Source organism: Monodon monoceros, unplaced genomic scaffold, assembly GCF_005190385.1.
Source record: "Monodon monoceros isolate NGI ecotype Baffin Bay Population unplaced genomic scaffold, NGI_Narwhal_1 Super_Scaffold_12, whole genome shotgun sequence".
Classification (NCBI taxonomy): Eukaryota; Metazoa; Chordata; class Mammalia; order Artiodactyla; family Monodontidae; genus Monodon; species Monodon monoceros.
Genome location: NW_021703768.1, coordinates 162,965,896 through 162,977,563, shown reverse-complemented (window position 1 = coordinate 162,977,563; position 11,668 = coordinate 162,965,896). Strand labels below are relative to the sequence as shown.

Here is an 11,668-nt window from a genome sequence, read left to right as displayed (position 1 = left end):
TGGTTGATGATCGGAGGTCCCTGCCAGGGTAGAGCAGTCGGGCAGCTGGGTGGTGACTTCAGGTCAGGCTGGACCCCAGAGACAACCAGGGCCCCAGTGACTGCTAAATCTAGAGGCGCAAATCCTGGATTTGCCTCCCCCATGCCTGCTCAGAAGCCCCCTTTCATCCTAAGTCTCTAATCCCCAATACTTCTCCCTGGGATCAGTTCAAATTCCCGGCAAGGCCCTGCCCCTCCCTGGGACATCATCTCATCCCGCCATGAGGTGTCAGTCGTGTGCTTTCTCCCTTCCTACCTTCCCTCCAAAGACACCCTCCAGGGTGGTGCCCAGTTCCAGGTCACTGACCCCCAGGGCCTATCCACCAAGCACCCTGTCCCGATCAACTTGCTGAGGCTGTGGGCCATCGACCCTTCTGCTGATACTCCTGGTGCTCTCTGCTGGTGACTCCAGGACGCATGACACCATCCTCCAGCAACATGTGGGCCAAGACATCTCTTCATAAGCCAGCTGTTGCCCACCATGGCCCTGGCTGAGGAGGAGGAGCTGGAGAAGCAGCTCTGCTAGGACCTCCTCCAGGCTGGCCTCCTGGACTTGGAGGGCAATAGGCCTGGGGGGAGGCCTCAGTCAGCTTTGAAGGAGTGACGCACCAGCAGCAAGGCCGCCTTCATGCTCAAGGTGTCAGCCACATCTTCCTGAACCCAGCTTCCTGGGGTGGTCCTGAGGGCTGGGATACTGTTGTTGGCCAGCTGCATCACCACCAGTGAGGTCCCTGAGCACAGTCAGGGTGCCAAGGATCTGGGCTCACGAGCTGTCTCCTCAGGACAGTTACCTGTGCTGCAAAGATGCTGCTGGCTCTGTGGCGTCCAGACCTGACTACGGTAACCCTGTCTGTGTCCGACAAACTCCCAGGGTTGTGCCTGCACCAATGAAGATGAAACCTTCACCCAGCCTTGTGCTGGGCCGAATACTGTCCCCCAAAACGGTATTTCCAGGTCCTAACAGCTGGTATCTGTGAACGTGACCTTACTTGGAAAGGTCTTTTTACATGTTTTTAAGGATCTTGGGATGAACTCATCCTAGACTAGGGTGGGCCCCAAATCCAATGACTGGTGCCCTTATATAAGGGAGGAGATTTAAGACGCAGAGACTCACAGGAAAATGTCACGTGAAGACAAGAGGCAGAAATTGGTGTAATGCTGTCACAAGCCAAGGGACGGCTGGAGCCACCAGAAGCTGGAAGAGGCAAGGGGAAATCCTGCTTGCTTCCCAGTTAACGCCCTCTTTTTGGCAACGAACTTGTCCTGACCATGGCAAAGACTCAGACAGGCATCTGATCAAAGATAAGCCACCCGGGGTCTAGCCCTTCCCCGCAACAGATGAACATGGCAGCAAGTCTCGACTCCCTGAGGACTTGTCACCATAGGTACATATTTTTCCACTGCCTTCCCTAACCTTGAGATTCATTCCCTTGCGGTGAGTCTGCATTCAGAAATGTGAATGGTGGCGGTGGCTGCTGCTTGGGAAACCAATGGTGAAAGCTGTGTTGAAAAAGCAGGTCCATAGTTGAAGGCATTTGGCAGGCGTTGCAGGAGTGTTCCTCGCCATGGACTTCTCAGTGACACAGCTTCCGTCCACACCTTTATCCTATCTTCTGAAACACAAGGTCCAAGTGATCTTGTGTGGGTCTCTTTTTTTTCCATCCCCTGGACCTGTCTGGAAGAGGAGTCGAGGCTGGAAGCCATCCCTCAGGTCTGTCTCTGGTCTCCCAAGTGCAAATGCTTGAGGGATCCCAGGGCACTTCAGGCCAACACAAATGTTTGCACTCTGGGACCCGCTCCCAGGGCTGGACCATTTGGCATCCCAGGCCTCCTCTGCTCTGGCAGTAAGCAAAATTCTTACTTGTTCTTACAATGTTTCCTCTTTTAGTGGAGAACACCTTTCTCTCACCTCCCCAAGGCGGCAAATCTTCATCCTTTGAAGGCACACTGGACTTTCTGCCTCAGCTGGGCGATTCTGAGTCAAGAATGGTTCGCACTTCTCCCAGAGGCCATGGTTAACCAAGCACGGGAGGCCAAGGGGCCACAATCTTTTTTTTTCGTGTGTGTGCCGTACGTGGGCCTCTCACTGTTGTGGCCTCCCGTTGCGGAGCACAGGCTCCGGACGCGCAGGCTCAGCGGCCATGGCTCACGGGCCCAGCCGCTCCGCGGCATGTGGGATCTTCCCGGACCGGGGCACGAATCCGCGTCCCCTGCATCGGCAGACGGACTCTCAACCACTGCGCCACCAGGGAAGCCCGAAGGGGCCACAATCTTGAACAGTACCTGGTCTGAGAGAGTGGAGAGGCAAGCAAGACTAGGTGGGTTCCTGTAGAGATGCAGTCCCAGGCCTCACTGAGGGGCTCGTTCCAGACAGGCGGGTAAAGCAATCCGGGCGCGACCCCCACTCTCTCCCGGACGCAGGGCCAGAGTTGAAAAGGGCTGCTCTGGGGAGGGTTCCTCCACCTGCGCACTGCTGACATTCAAGTGTAGAATGGTCAGCAGCATCCCTGGCCTCTACCCACTAGGTGACAGATGTCTCCCAACCACTGCAAAATTACCCAGGATCGTGAAGCACGCCAACAGTGCACTCTGTGGAACACACTCAAGGCGGGGCGGCACCAGGGGAAAGGCCGTGGCTGCTGCAGACACAAAGCGCCATCCTGGCATGGATGGTTCTGTGGCTGGGTTCCCTAGATCTTGGCACCTTTCAGCCAGATTCAACTGGGCTTTTTTAGGTTACACGTACCCAACCTACAAGGATGTTTTACTCCGTGGTGACTTGAAATTGCACTTAAAACCATATGAGAATTCATGGAGAAAACAAAGCATGCCCAACTGTGTGAGCAAACCCCCTACAGCAGGGTGGGTCTCCGGAAGTCACTCTGCAGCCCAACGGGAGAGCTGGGACTATGGTGCCGCTGGGACACCGGTTCTACAAGCTGCCAGGAAACTGGGTTGCTGGCCTTGGCCGTTCTCTGGTGACCAGGGACTGCCCTGCCCCCCACACCCTGCCTTCCCATGCTGGGAACAGAGTGGAGGAACCTGCCCATCTTGCTGCTGGTGGCCCAGACACCCAGGCCTACGACAGGCACAGAGTTTTGTTTTTCTTTATTCGTCTACATTCAGCTCAATTCAGATGTACTGCCTGAATGAACCAGACATACAAAAAAAAACCCCACTCTTTCCCACTGGTTTTTAAAATAAAATCTTCACTTATAAAACTGAAACACTAAAGCATTAAAATACAGAAAGCTCGTTTAACTCACTTCACAAAAGCATTAACAGATGAAGTATCCCTTCCGTTACTATTTAAAGACAAACTGAGTTAACACTAACACCAATTGTAAATAGACAGAGGGATACTTAATTGCAAGAACTCAAAAAAACTCTACTCAGACAAAGTTGTAATGGCAACTAACAAACCACTGAAGACACGGAGTCCCAAACACAGCTAAATATGGGTCACAGGACGGGTCACAGGAGTGACCAGCTGCACCTCACAACACAGCAACGTGGACAGGGTAGGGCGGAAGGGGCCTGGAGAGGCCGGTTGACATGTTAACTGTGATGCATAAAACTGAATCTTACAACGGGGGAGTAAGTGCAGAAGGTACAAATCTTCACCCCTTGGGGGCTTTATCTGTACTGGTAGTTCATGCTGTGATCTGCGTTTCTGCCGTAGCCCCCCTGTGACGACTGGTAGGAGCTGGGAGGGCCGCTGTAATTCTGGCTGGACCCCGGGGAGTTGTAGTTCGACTGTGATGAGTAGCCTCCTAAGGGAGAGAGGGGGGAGGGTTAGAGGTGAGAGGCACAGGCCTGCCCCGCGGTCAGAGAGCAGGACGTCAGCCAACACCAGAACTGTGTCTGCCGGAGAGATCGCAGCAGGGCAGCCATGGAAGCTCCACCTTGTTCTGCTAAGTGCCTTTCCAGGGTCACTGGGCCTAGCTGTCCCAAAAACCCTGAGGTGGGACCATCAGCCCTGCGTTTATGAGGGGTGGGGAGCTGCCCAGCCACGACGCATGGGCAGTGGAAGCTGTAACCGGGGGCTGCCTGAGCACAGGCTGAGCTCACCACCCCAAAGCAGAGCTCCACGTCAGGCTCTGTTTGGCCCTCACTGTTCTCCGTATTCTTTCCCGTTGGTGCCAACATTTAATGGTAGGGCAGGGCTTCCCTGGTGGCGCAGTGGTTGAGAGTCCGCCTGCCGATGCAGGGGACATGGGTCCGTGCCCCGGTCCGGGAGGATCCCACATGCCGCGGAGCGGCTGGGCCCGTGAGCCATGGCTGCTGGGCCTGCGCGTCCGGAGCCTGTTGCTCCGCAGCGGGAGAGGCCACAGCAGTGAGAGGCCTGCGTACCGCAAAAAGGAAAGGAAAAAAAAAAAAAAAACAAAAAAGAATAGGGCAATTTCTGAACGCCTGGCTCGGGAAGAACCCGACGCTGGAGGTGTGCCTAAGCCCGTGCTCTCACAGGGTCCTGGTGTGCCCATGTCTCCCACTCCTTGTTCTTACCCCACATGGAAGCCAAGCTGCAGCTGCCACCGGGGCCCCCCTACCTGTGCTGCTATCTGCCCAGGCCAGGCCATGCCCCCTCCTCATGGAATCCGTGTGGTCCCTGCTGGCTCTGAGTTTAAGGGGCCCCAGGCTGTGCTGCCTGCTGCCCCAGGCCCACCTTGTTTGCCTTGGTATGAGGAGCCGCCCCCAGAACCTCCGCCGTAGCCCCCGTGTGACCCTGGATTGTAGGACGACCCGCCTGAGCCGTAGCTGTTCCCGCCGCTTCGGCCTCCACTACCACTGTAGTCTGGGGGAGAGAAGATAACACAGTTAAGGGGCTGTGGCCAAGACTGCGGCTGGGGTGATCTAGGTTCCTTGTGCGCGGCCTTGGCAGTGGCAGGAGCTCAGCTGACGCCTGGGCCTTGCCCGATCCCCATCTTGACTGATGAAATTTGGCACACTCGGTCCAACCACGAAGCGCCAGGGGCCACTGGAGCCCTGTAATGTCATCATGTTCTGAAGCCCAGGTCCATCCTGCCTTCCCGCCTGCTCCTCCAACCCAGGGTCCCCAGCGGCCTCCTCCCCTCTCCCACCCAGCCAGGTACCCGAGGCCCACCGCCAGGCCCACGCACAGGCAGCACAGCTTCTTTAAGGTCCCCGGCACGCAGCTGCCCGCTATCCTGCTGTGCACGAGTTCACACCCACGCTTGCCCAGGCCTGCTGGGTCTGTGCACGACGTGGAAGGACCGGCAGACGGGGAAGTTAACTCAGGATGTGTTGGGGGCTGTCTCCAGAGCCCATCCCTGGAGATGACCTTGCAGCAGCTGGCCCAGACTCACAGGCTCTATCCACCCTTGGGCCCCAGCCTCAGCCCACAGCCTCCGGGACCTCGGAGAAGGCAACAGGGAGGGACCAGCAAAGACCTGGGCCAGGGGACCCTGCTTTCAGGATTTCCCTAACGCCCGCCCTGCAGCCAGCACCACCCGGCTTCCTTCCAGTCCCTCCACCAGAGGTCAGGTTGGGGCAGGGCAGGGCTGAGCTTCCACCACTCCTTGGGATGTGCTGCTGGCCTGGACCCCTGGCGGCTCTGGAAGCCAACTCACTGAATTTGCTCTCGTAGCTGTAGTCTGATCCGCCCCCGCCTCCGGGGGAGCTGTAGGAGTTTGAGTAGGAGGAGTAGTTGCCTTGTCCATGATTATAGCCTTTCTGCTTGCCCTGTGGGGGGCCGTAGTTGCTGTACTGGCTCTGGTTGTAGGACTGCTGCTGGCCTTGGTGGGACTGGTAGCCCGAGCCGTAGGAGGGCTTCTGCTGGCCCCCGTGCGGCTGCTTCTTCCCGGCGTGTTTCGGGGGCACTGGTGAGTTGTAGTTGTCACCTTGGTAGTAGGAACCGTAGCCAGAAGAGCCACCACCGCCCCCGCCGCCGCCACCACCACCGGCATTCCCAGAATGCCCTCCGTTGCTGTAGAACTGACCTAAACAGGAAGGCAGCGGGTCAGCTGGAGGATCGGGAGACAGGGGAGGGGAAGGAGAGGGAAGGTCACAGCTGTGGGCCCTGAAGGCTGACCCACAAGCCCACTGGCCAGGCCCGGGGAGACGGAAAGAGGCAGGAGAGCGAGGAGCAGCGGCTCCGGTCCTTGAAGCAGCCTGGTATGGGCTGGCCCAGCCTTCAGCCCCACTCACCCATCAGCTGACGACAACAATGGCTCTCTGCCCAAGCAGCGGCACGACAGCAGGCCAGCAGCAGCCTTCGCAGCGGATGTCAACATTACAATGAGATGGGCTCCAAGCGCGGGATGACATTCACGACTAGCTGACTGCTACCCAGATGTCCCCAACGGTGAGAGGAAAAGCAAAGCCCCAAAGAAGCAGCTGGCCACCGCCACCTCCCCCCTGCTGTGCTGGGAAGAGGCTCTGTAGTCCCAGGCCTGGGTGACCCCTGGAGCTGCTCTGTAACGATGCCCCTAAAAGCCAGAGTCGTTCCTGGAAGACCAGCTGGTCCAACCTGGGTCTGGGAGGACCGAATGGAGACTTAGCCCAATGACCTAGGGCATCTCCCTGGTGTGACTGCCACAGCCTCGTGGGCGGAATGAAACACTACAGCTGGGTTCAGAACACCCAGGTGGGGCCTCAAGCTACTGCCTTGGGTGGCCCCCCGCAGAGGGCCCCTCCTTACTCCCAGCACAGCTGCCGGGCGCAGGCAGGACCCAGGGGCAGGACTGACAAGCGTGCAGCCAGGCTGCCACATTCTCAGGCCCTGGAGCGGAGAATGTCACGGTGGGTCCCCCCTCTGGTAACTAGGTACAGACCCCGGAAGACAGGTTTGTTAACACAGCCCCACCACTCAGATGGACTGACGGGGCATGGGTCAGCTAAGGTGAGGCGACAGGAAGAGAACAGGTCACGTGGGTGGCTCTCCGACCCAGCCGGGCAATCCCTAGCATTCACACAAGGGCTGCAGAACTCTTGGGCTCCTGGAGCAGGCAGGCCTGGGCGCACCTGTGCTGGCTGGCCGCTGCCCCTGCCATAGACAGCCGGGGCTGGTGCCTGGTGTGGCCACTATGCCCAGGGTGGGAGGACGGGGAGAGGACGCTCCCCACACACCCTGCCCTTCCTTCCCGTATTTAGCACCAAGGATCTCCTGCCTTTTGAATGGGGTTAATTCCTTCCACCCGCTGCAGATGTACGCCCCACACCGCTGTGTCTTGGGTGGTTTGAACAATAATTTGGATAGAACTGATTTGCAACATCAGTTAATTTTCTCTAGACCCTTCCACCCACACCACCCAAAGCCAAAAACACCAAGAAGGACGTGTCCCACAATGCAAGAAAGTAAACGCGCGAAGGCTTCTCAAGGAGGCTGGAGGACAGGAGGTCCCCTGCAGACCCCCTCTCGGAAGCCCACCACCTCGGCTGCCCACGACCAGCACTGAGCGCCTCCTCGCCCCTCCGCCAGTGTGGGAATGAATGAAGACGCCAAGGACTGAGGGCTTGTTACTTTAACATGTATTGATTAAAAAAAAATAATAATAATAATAAAGGGGAGGGGAAATTTTCAACGTCATTTCAGGATAACTATTTCCTGGTATAAAAAGACATTATTCTCAAACAATAACTTTCTAGGAAAAAAAAATACATCATGCAATCAAAGTTTTAAAAAGTTTCACTGAATGTTTCAAACCCCTGGGAACAAATTATGTAATAACCGTTTTGACCAATTTTTTGCCTGACTGAATAAACGCAAAATTTTGCAAGTCAACGCAGAGGCAGGCCTTGCTGCAAAAAACCCTGCTGACCAGAGCCAAAACTACACTCATTCCCAAGAAGGACTCCCGCCAAGAGACGGGGGTCTCATTCAAGAGCCAAAACGCCTCTGCGTGCCTCTGCGCACAAGGGAGAAGCCACACAAGCTCAAGCCTGCACCCTAAGGTGAGAGGGCAGAAGCTTTCCGGGCCTTCTGGAATCTGCCGTGGATGTGCGCCCAGCAGCACAGGCCCTGCTGAGGCTTGGCTCTTCACTGGAGAATTGTGCTATGTATTAAGCTCTTCCTGCTTATTTTTAAAGCCCCATTAAAAAAAAAGAAAAGAAAAATGGAAAAAAAACCTCTAGAATCCCATGCATTTGCAGGTGTGATTACGACTTGCAAAATTCCACGTTCTCTCTTCCTTAAAGCCTGTCTGTTTCTTGCACTAATAGTGGAAGCACAGTTTTGATACCTTTGAGAGTTCACCTCTAGCTAAAGCAGCCACAGAACATTGCATCCCGGAACAAGAACCCACCAGAGCATTTACAAAAGGTGGAAGAGGTTAACTTAGCACAATATACAATTCCCCAACGTTCCCAACGTTTCACATGCTTATGAAAAAACAACAGAAAAAAGGCCAGTTGCTCTGGATTCAGATGTGGTGAAATCGTTACTGTCAAAGGCATCAACCAGATTTGGGAATTTGTTAAAAGGTTAAAAATTCATACAAAACCTGCTGTAAATTAAGACAAAGGTAGATTAAAATGCATTATTATCTGTCTCTTAAATAAAGTAATGCTTTCCATAAAAAGCAAAGGTGGGCTTTTGCCTTGATGCTGACCAACGCTGGCTCTAGAATTCTGTGCAATTCTGCACAAAAAACACATTCTCTGAAAATTGTTTTCCACTTATTGTGAACTTCAATATGACCAAGTTCAAAGGCAAATCACGATAAAAACTGCCATTGTCTTAAATTCTGCAGGCTAAGAGTTTCAGACAAGCTGCGGTGACAAGCCACGGTTGAGAAACCCAGTGAAGCACAGGGCACAGCACGGACACTTTGGGTTTTGGAGTTCGAGAAAATTGGAGTAAAAAGTTGATTTTGTGTGCAATACTTTTAGATGCTCTAGGAAGACCCAAAATCATGATAGCCGTAGCAGTCTGTGAAAAAGTCACCTACAAAAGGGGGAGACAGAGCAGAGAAAAAAAATTAGAATTCTTTTGAAAAATGGCACAGAGCGCCACATTTGAAATTCATGTTTTAGATTTCTCTGCTCCTGTAACCCCCCAATGAAGGCTCCTTCTCAAGACAAGAGCTGTGCACTGTCAGGAAAAGTATATTCACAGGATTGGTGCTTCGCATGGCTTAAAGCAGAGAAATTTAAAATTCTGACTTTTAATGAACTTTCAAGGCACACAAGTGTGTGCATTAACATTTAAAGAGTAAATTACACTTTTGCAGGATGGGGGGTGCTGGAGGACCGCCTGACCTAACCACCGAGAATGGGTGCCAGCCGCCCTTAAGCCTCAGGGAGGCTCCTGCTGCTGGGCCACCCTGCTCTAACTCAGGCCACGGGAGCTAAGCTGCAGCTTCTCCCCAAGCTCAGACAAAGAGAAACACACACTTACTGTAGCCAGCGGTCGCCGAGTTGCCTCCATACCCGTAGCTGCCATACCCGGCGCCTGAAAGGGAACAGACAGGGTCACCAGGGCAGGAGGTGGGTCGGCCGGCCCCCTGCCTCTTCCGGCATCTCAGTTGGCCCCAGGGGTCCCACCCACTCCAGGGAGCAGGCCGAGCCCACTGGGACAGCACAGGACAATGGTCCTCACCAGCATTCATGTAGCCTCCATGGTTGGCGCCACCAAAGCCTCTCCCTCTCCCTCGACCTCGGATGTTCCCTCCTCTTCCCCGTCCTCGGAGATTGGGGGGCGGGGGCACTTCGTTGTGCATGGGACCCCCCATGCCGAACCCAGGGTTATGTGGCTGGACGGGAAAGAAGACAGACGGGTTACATTCGCCTCCCACTCAAATCACCAGAGAATACACGCCAAGGTCAGAGAGTTCCGGGGTGACCGCTCACCTTAGCAGCAAATTTCGGTCCACCTCTCACAGGCACGGGGGCTCTCTTCTTCTTGTTGGCCTCAAGGGCTAGAGGGGCATCGGGGAACAGTTTTTCTAGCGCAGCAAGGGCGGCATATGCTTTGGCCACCTTTTTGTTTGAGCCAGCGCCTTGAAACTTCTGTCCATCCACCTCGACCTGGGAAGAACACATGCGTGTCTGGGGTGACCCAACACCCCCCTTGGGGCGGGGGGGAGTCTCCAAAGACTCCAGGCCCCCCACAGGATCCGCCCCCAGGACCACTCACCTCCATGACGAAGCGCTTGTCATGGCTGCCCCCTGTCTCTGAGATGAGCTCATACTTGAGGCCACGCCTCTTCTCATTAAGTTCCATAACAGGGTTCTTGCCATGCTTGGTCAGGATCGGCCCCTGCTGTTTTACGTTCTCAGGGAAAACAGAAAAGAAAACCAACAAACTCAGCTAAGGGCTTTCTAGCACGTGGAGGAGGGCAGCCGCCCCTATGTCATGGCTGAGGCCCTCCGCTCCATCCCCCTCGCCACTCCTGTCTCCAGAAATCATCTGTGGCCTCCCCAGCAATGGGACCACCTCCACCCACACCCCATCTCCTGGGGAAACGGCACATCCTCGACTGCAGGCCACCCCAGATGCTGGGTCAACACCAGCAAGGGCCTCTTGGTCATGGCTCAACAGCTCACACCCAACTCCCTCCACAGGCTCCTGGACTGGAAGGTACACTCTCTTGGGGTAAGAGAACAAGGACCAGTAACTGTCCTGGTTCACGGGACCCAGGGCTGCCTGCTCCTTCCTGCCGGGCACCCCAGCACCCACCCCGTGCTCACCTCGGCAGTGGGATCTGAGGGAAAGGCAGCGCTGGGGGTCGAGACAGCTTCCACCACAGGTGGAGGGGCCACCACGGCTGGCTTCGCCTCTGTCTCCTCAGCTGAGTCTTCCCCCTTGCTGGAGTCTCTGCCTTCGGCACCCGTGGGCAAGCCCATGTCCTGTAACACCTGCAGGAGGGAGACCCAGGCCCCCAGTGAGGGAGGGCTCAACCACGCAGAACCCCTCCCACACCCGGGATCCTGAATCAGAAGTTCCTAGGGTGGCGTCCAGGCAACTGGAGGAGCTTTCCTATAGCTCCCAAGACCACCTCGATGCCCAGCCACACTTGGGGGCCCTCTGCCCATCAGCCACAGTGATGATGGCATTCTTGCCACGTGCGACTTGGCTACCGTTCAGGAATCTAACCCTTTCGGTATGCGCGTGCCCTCCTTTAGCCTCGTGCTTAAACAGGGGATGATGGCTCTCAAGGGGAGCAAGATGAGGGGAGGGTTTTGCTGTTGTGCGACGCTGCTGGCCGCGCTCACCTTAACGGCCACGTGCAACTTGGCAGTCTTTTTGGAGGGCCCAGAGGCCTCGAATGAGTTGCCGTCTACCTCCACAGACATGGTGAAGATGGGGGCGTGAACTGGACCGGTCTGGGAAACCAGTTTGTACTGCAGCCCCGGCTTGAGCTGGTTCAGTCTCATCAGGGCATTCATCGCTTGGGGAGGCTCTGCTTTCTCCTCTAGAGAGAACACACCAATGTTGCTCTGGAAAGTCAGTCAATTCTGAACCGGGCAGGGGGACCTGTCCTGACTGCGCCCTGATGCACGACGTGGAGGACTGGGCAGGGGGCTGGGCGGCCACACATGCCGAGGCCTTGCCTGCCCCACTCCCAGGCGCACACCACGCCTGCGGTCACCAGCTGAGGCACGTCCACCCCACTTGTGTTCCATACCCAGGCTGTATTTATTTAATCATTCTTCAAAGGACTTAAGTA

At 55.7% G+C, this 11,668-nt stretch overlaps 1 protein-coding gene across 4 annotated transcripts in view; it reads right to left on the bottom strand.

The window, feature by feature from the left end:
* Positions 1–3,022: 3,022 nt before the first annotated feature.
* The window catches only part of ILF3 (interleukin enhancer binding factor 3), a 28,495-nt gene continuing 19,849 nt past the window's right edge, over positions 3,023–11,668 (bottom strand). The window contains exons 12-20 of one of the 4 annotated variants that reach the window (XM_029217250.1): positions 11,214–11,413; positions 10,689–10,856; positions 10,135–10,272; positions 9,849–10,025; positions 9,598–9,751; positions 9,397–9,450; positions 5,630–5,998; positions 4,705–4,833; positions 3,023–3,811 (exon numbers count right to left, since the gene is read on the bottom strand). In XM_029217250.1, coding sequence (XP_029073083.1) covers positions 3,675–3,811; positions 4,705–4,833; positions 5,630–5,998; positions 9,397–9,450; positions 9,598–9,751; positions 9,849–10,025; positions 10,135–10,272; positions 10,689–10,856; positions 11,214–11,413 — 1,526 coding nt within the window. In that variant the 3' untranslated portion in view covers positions 3,023–3,674. The other 3 variants (XM_029217251.1, XM_029217253.1, XM_029217254.1) reach the window with 3 other exon arrangements.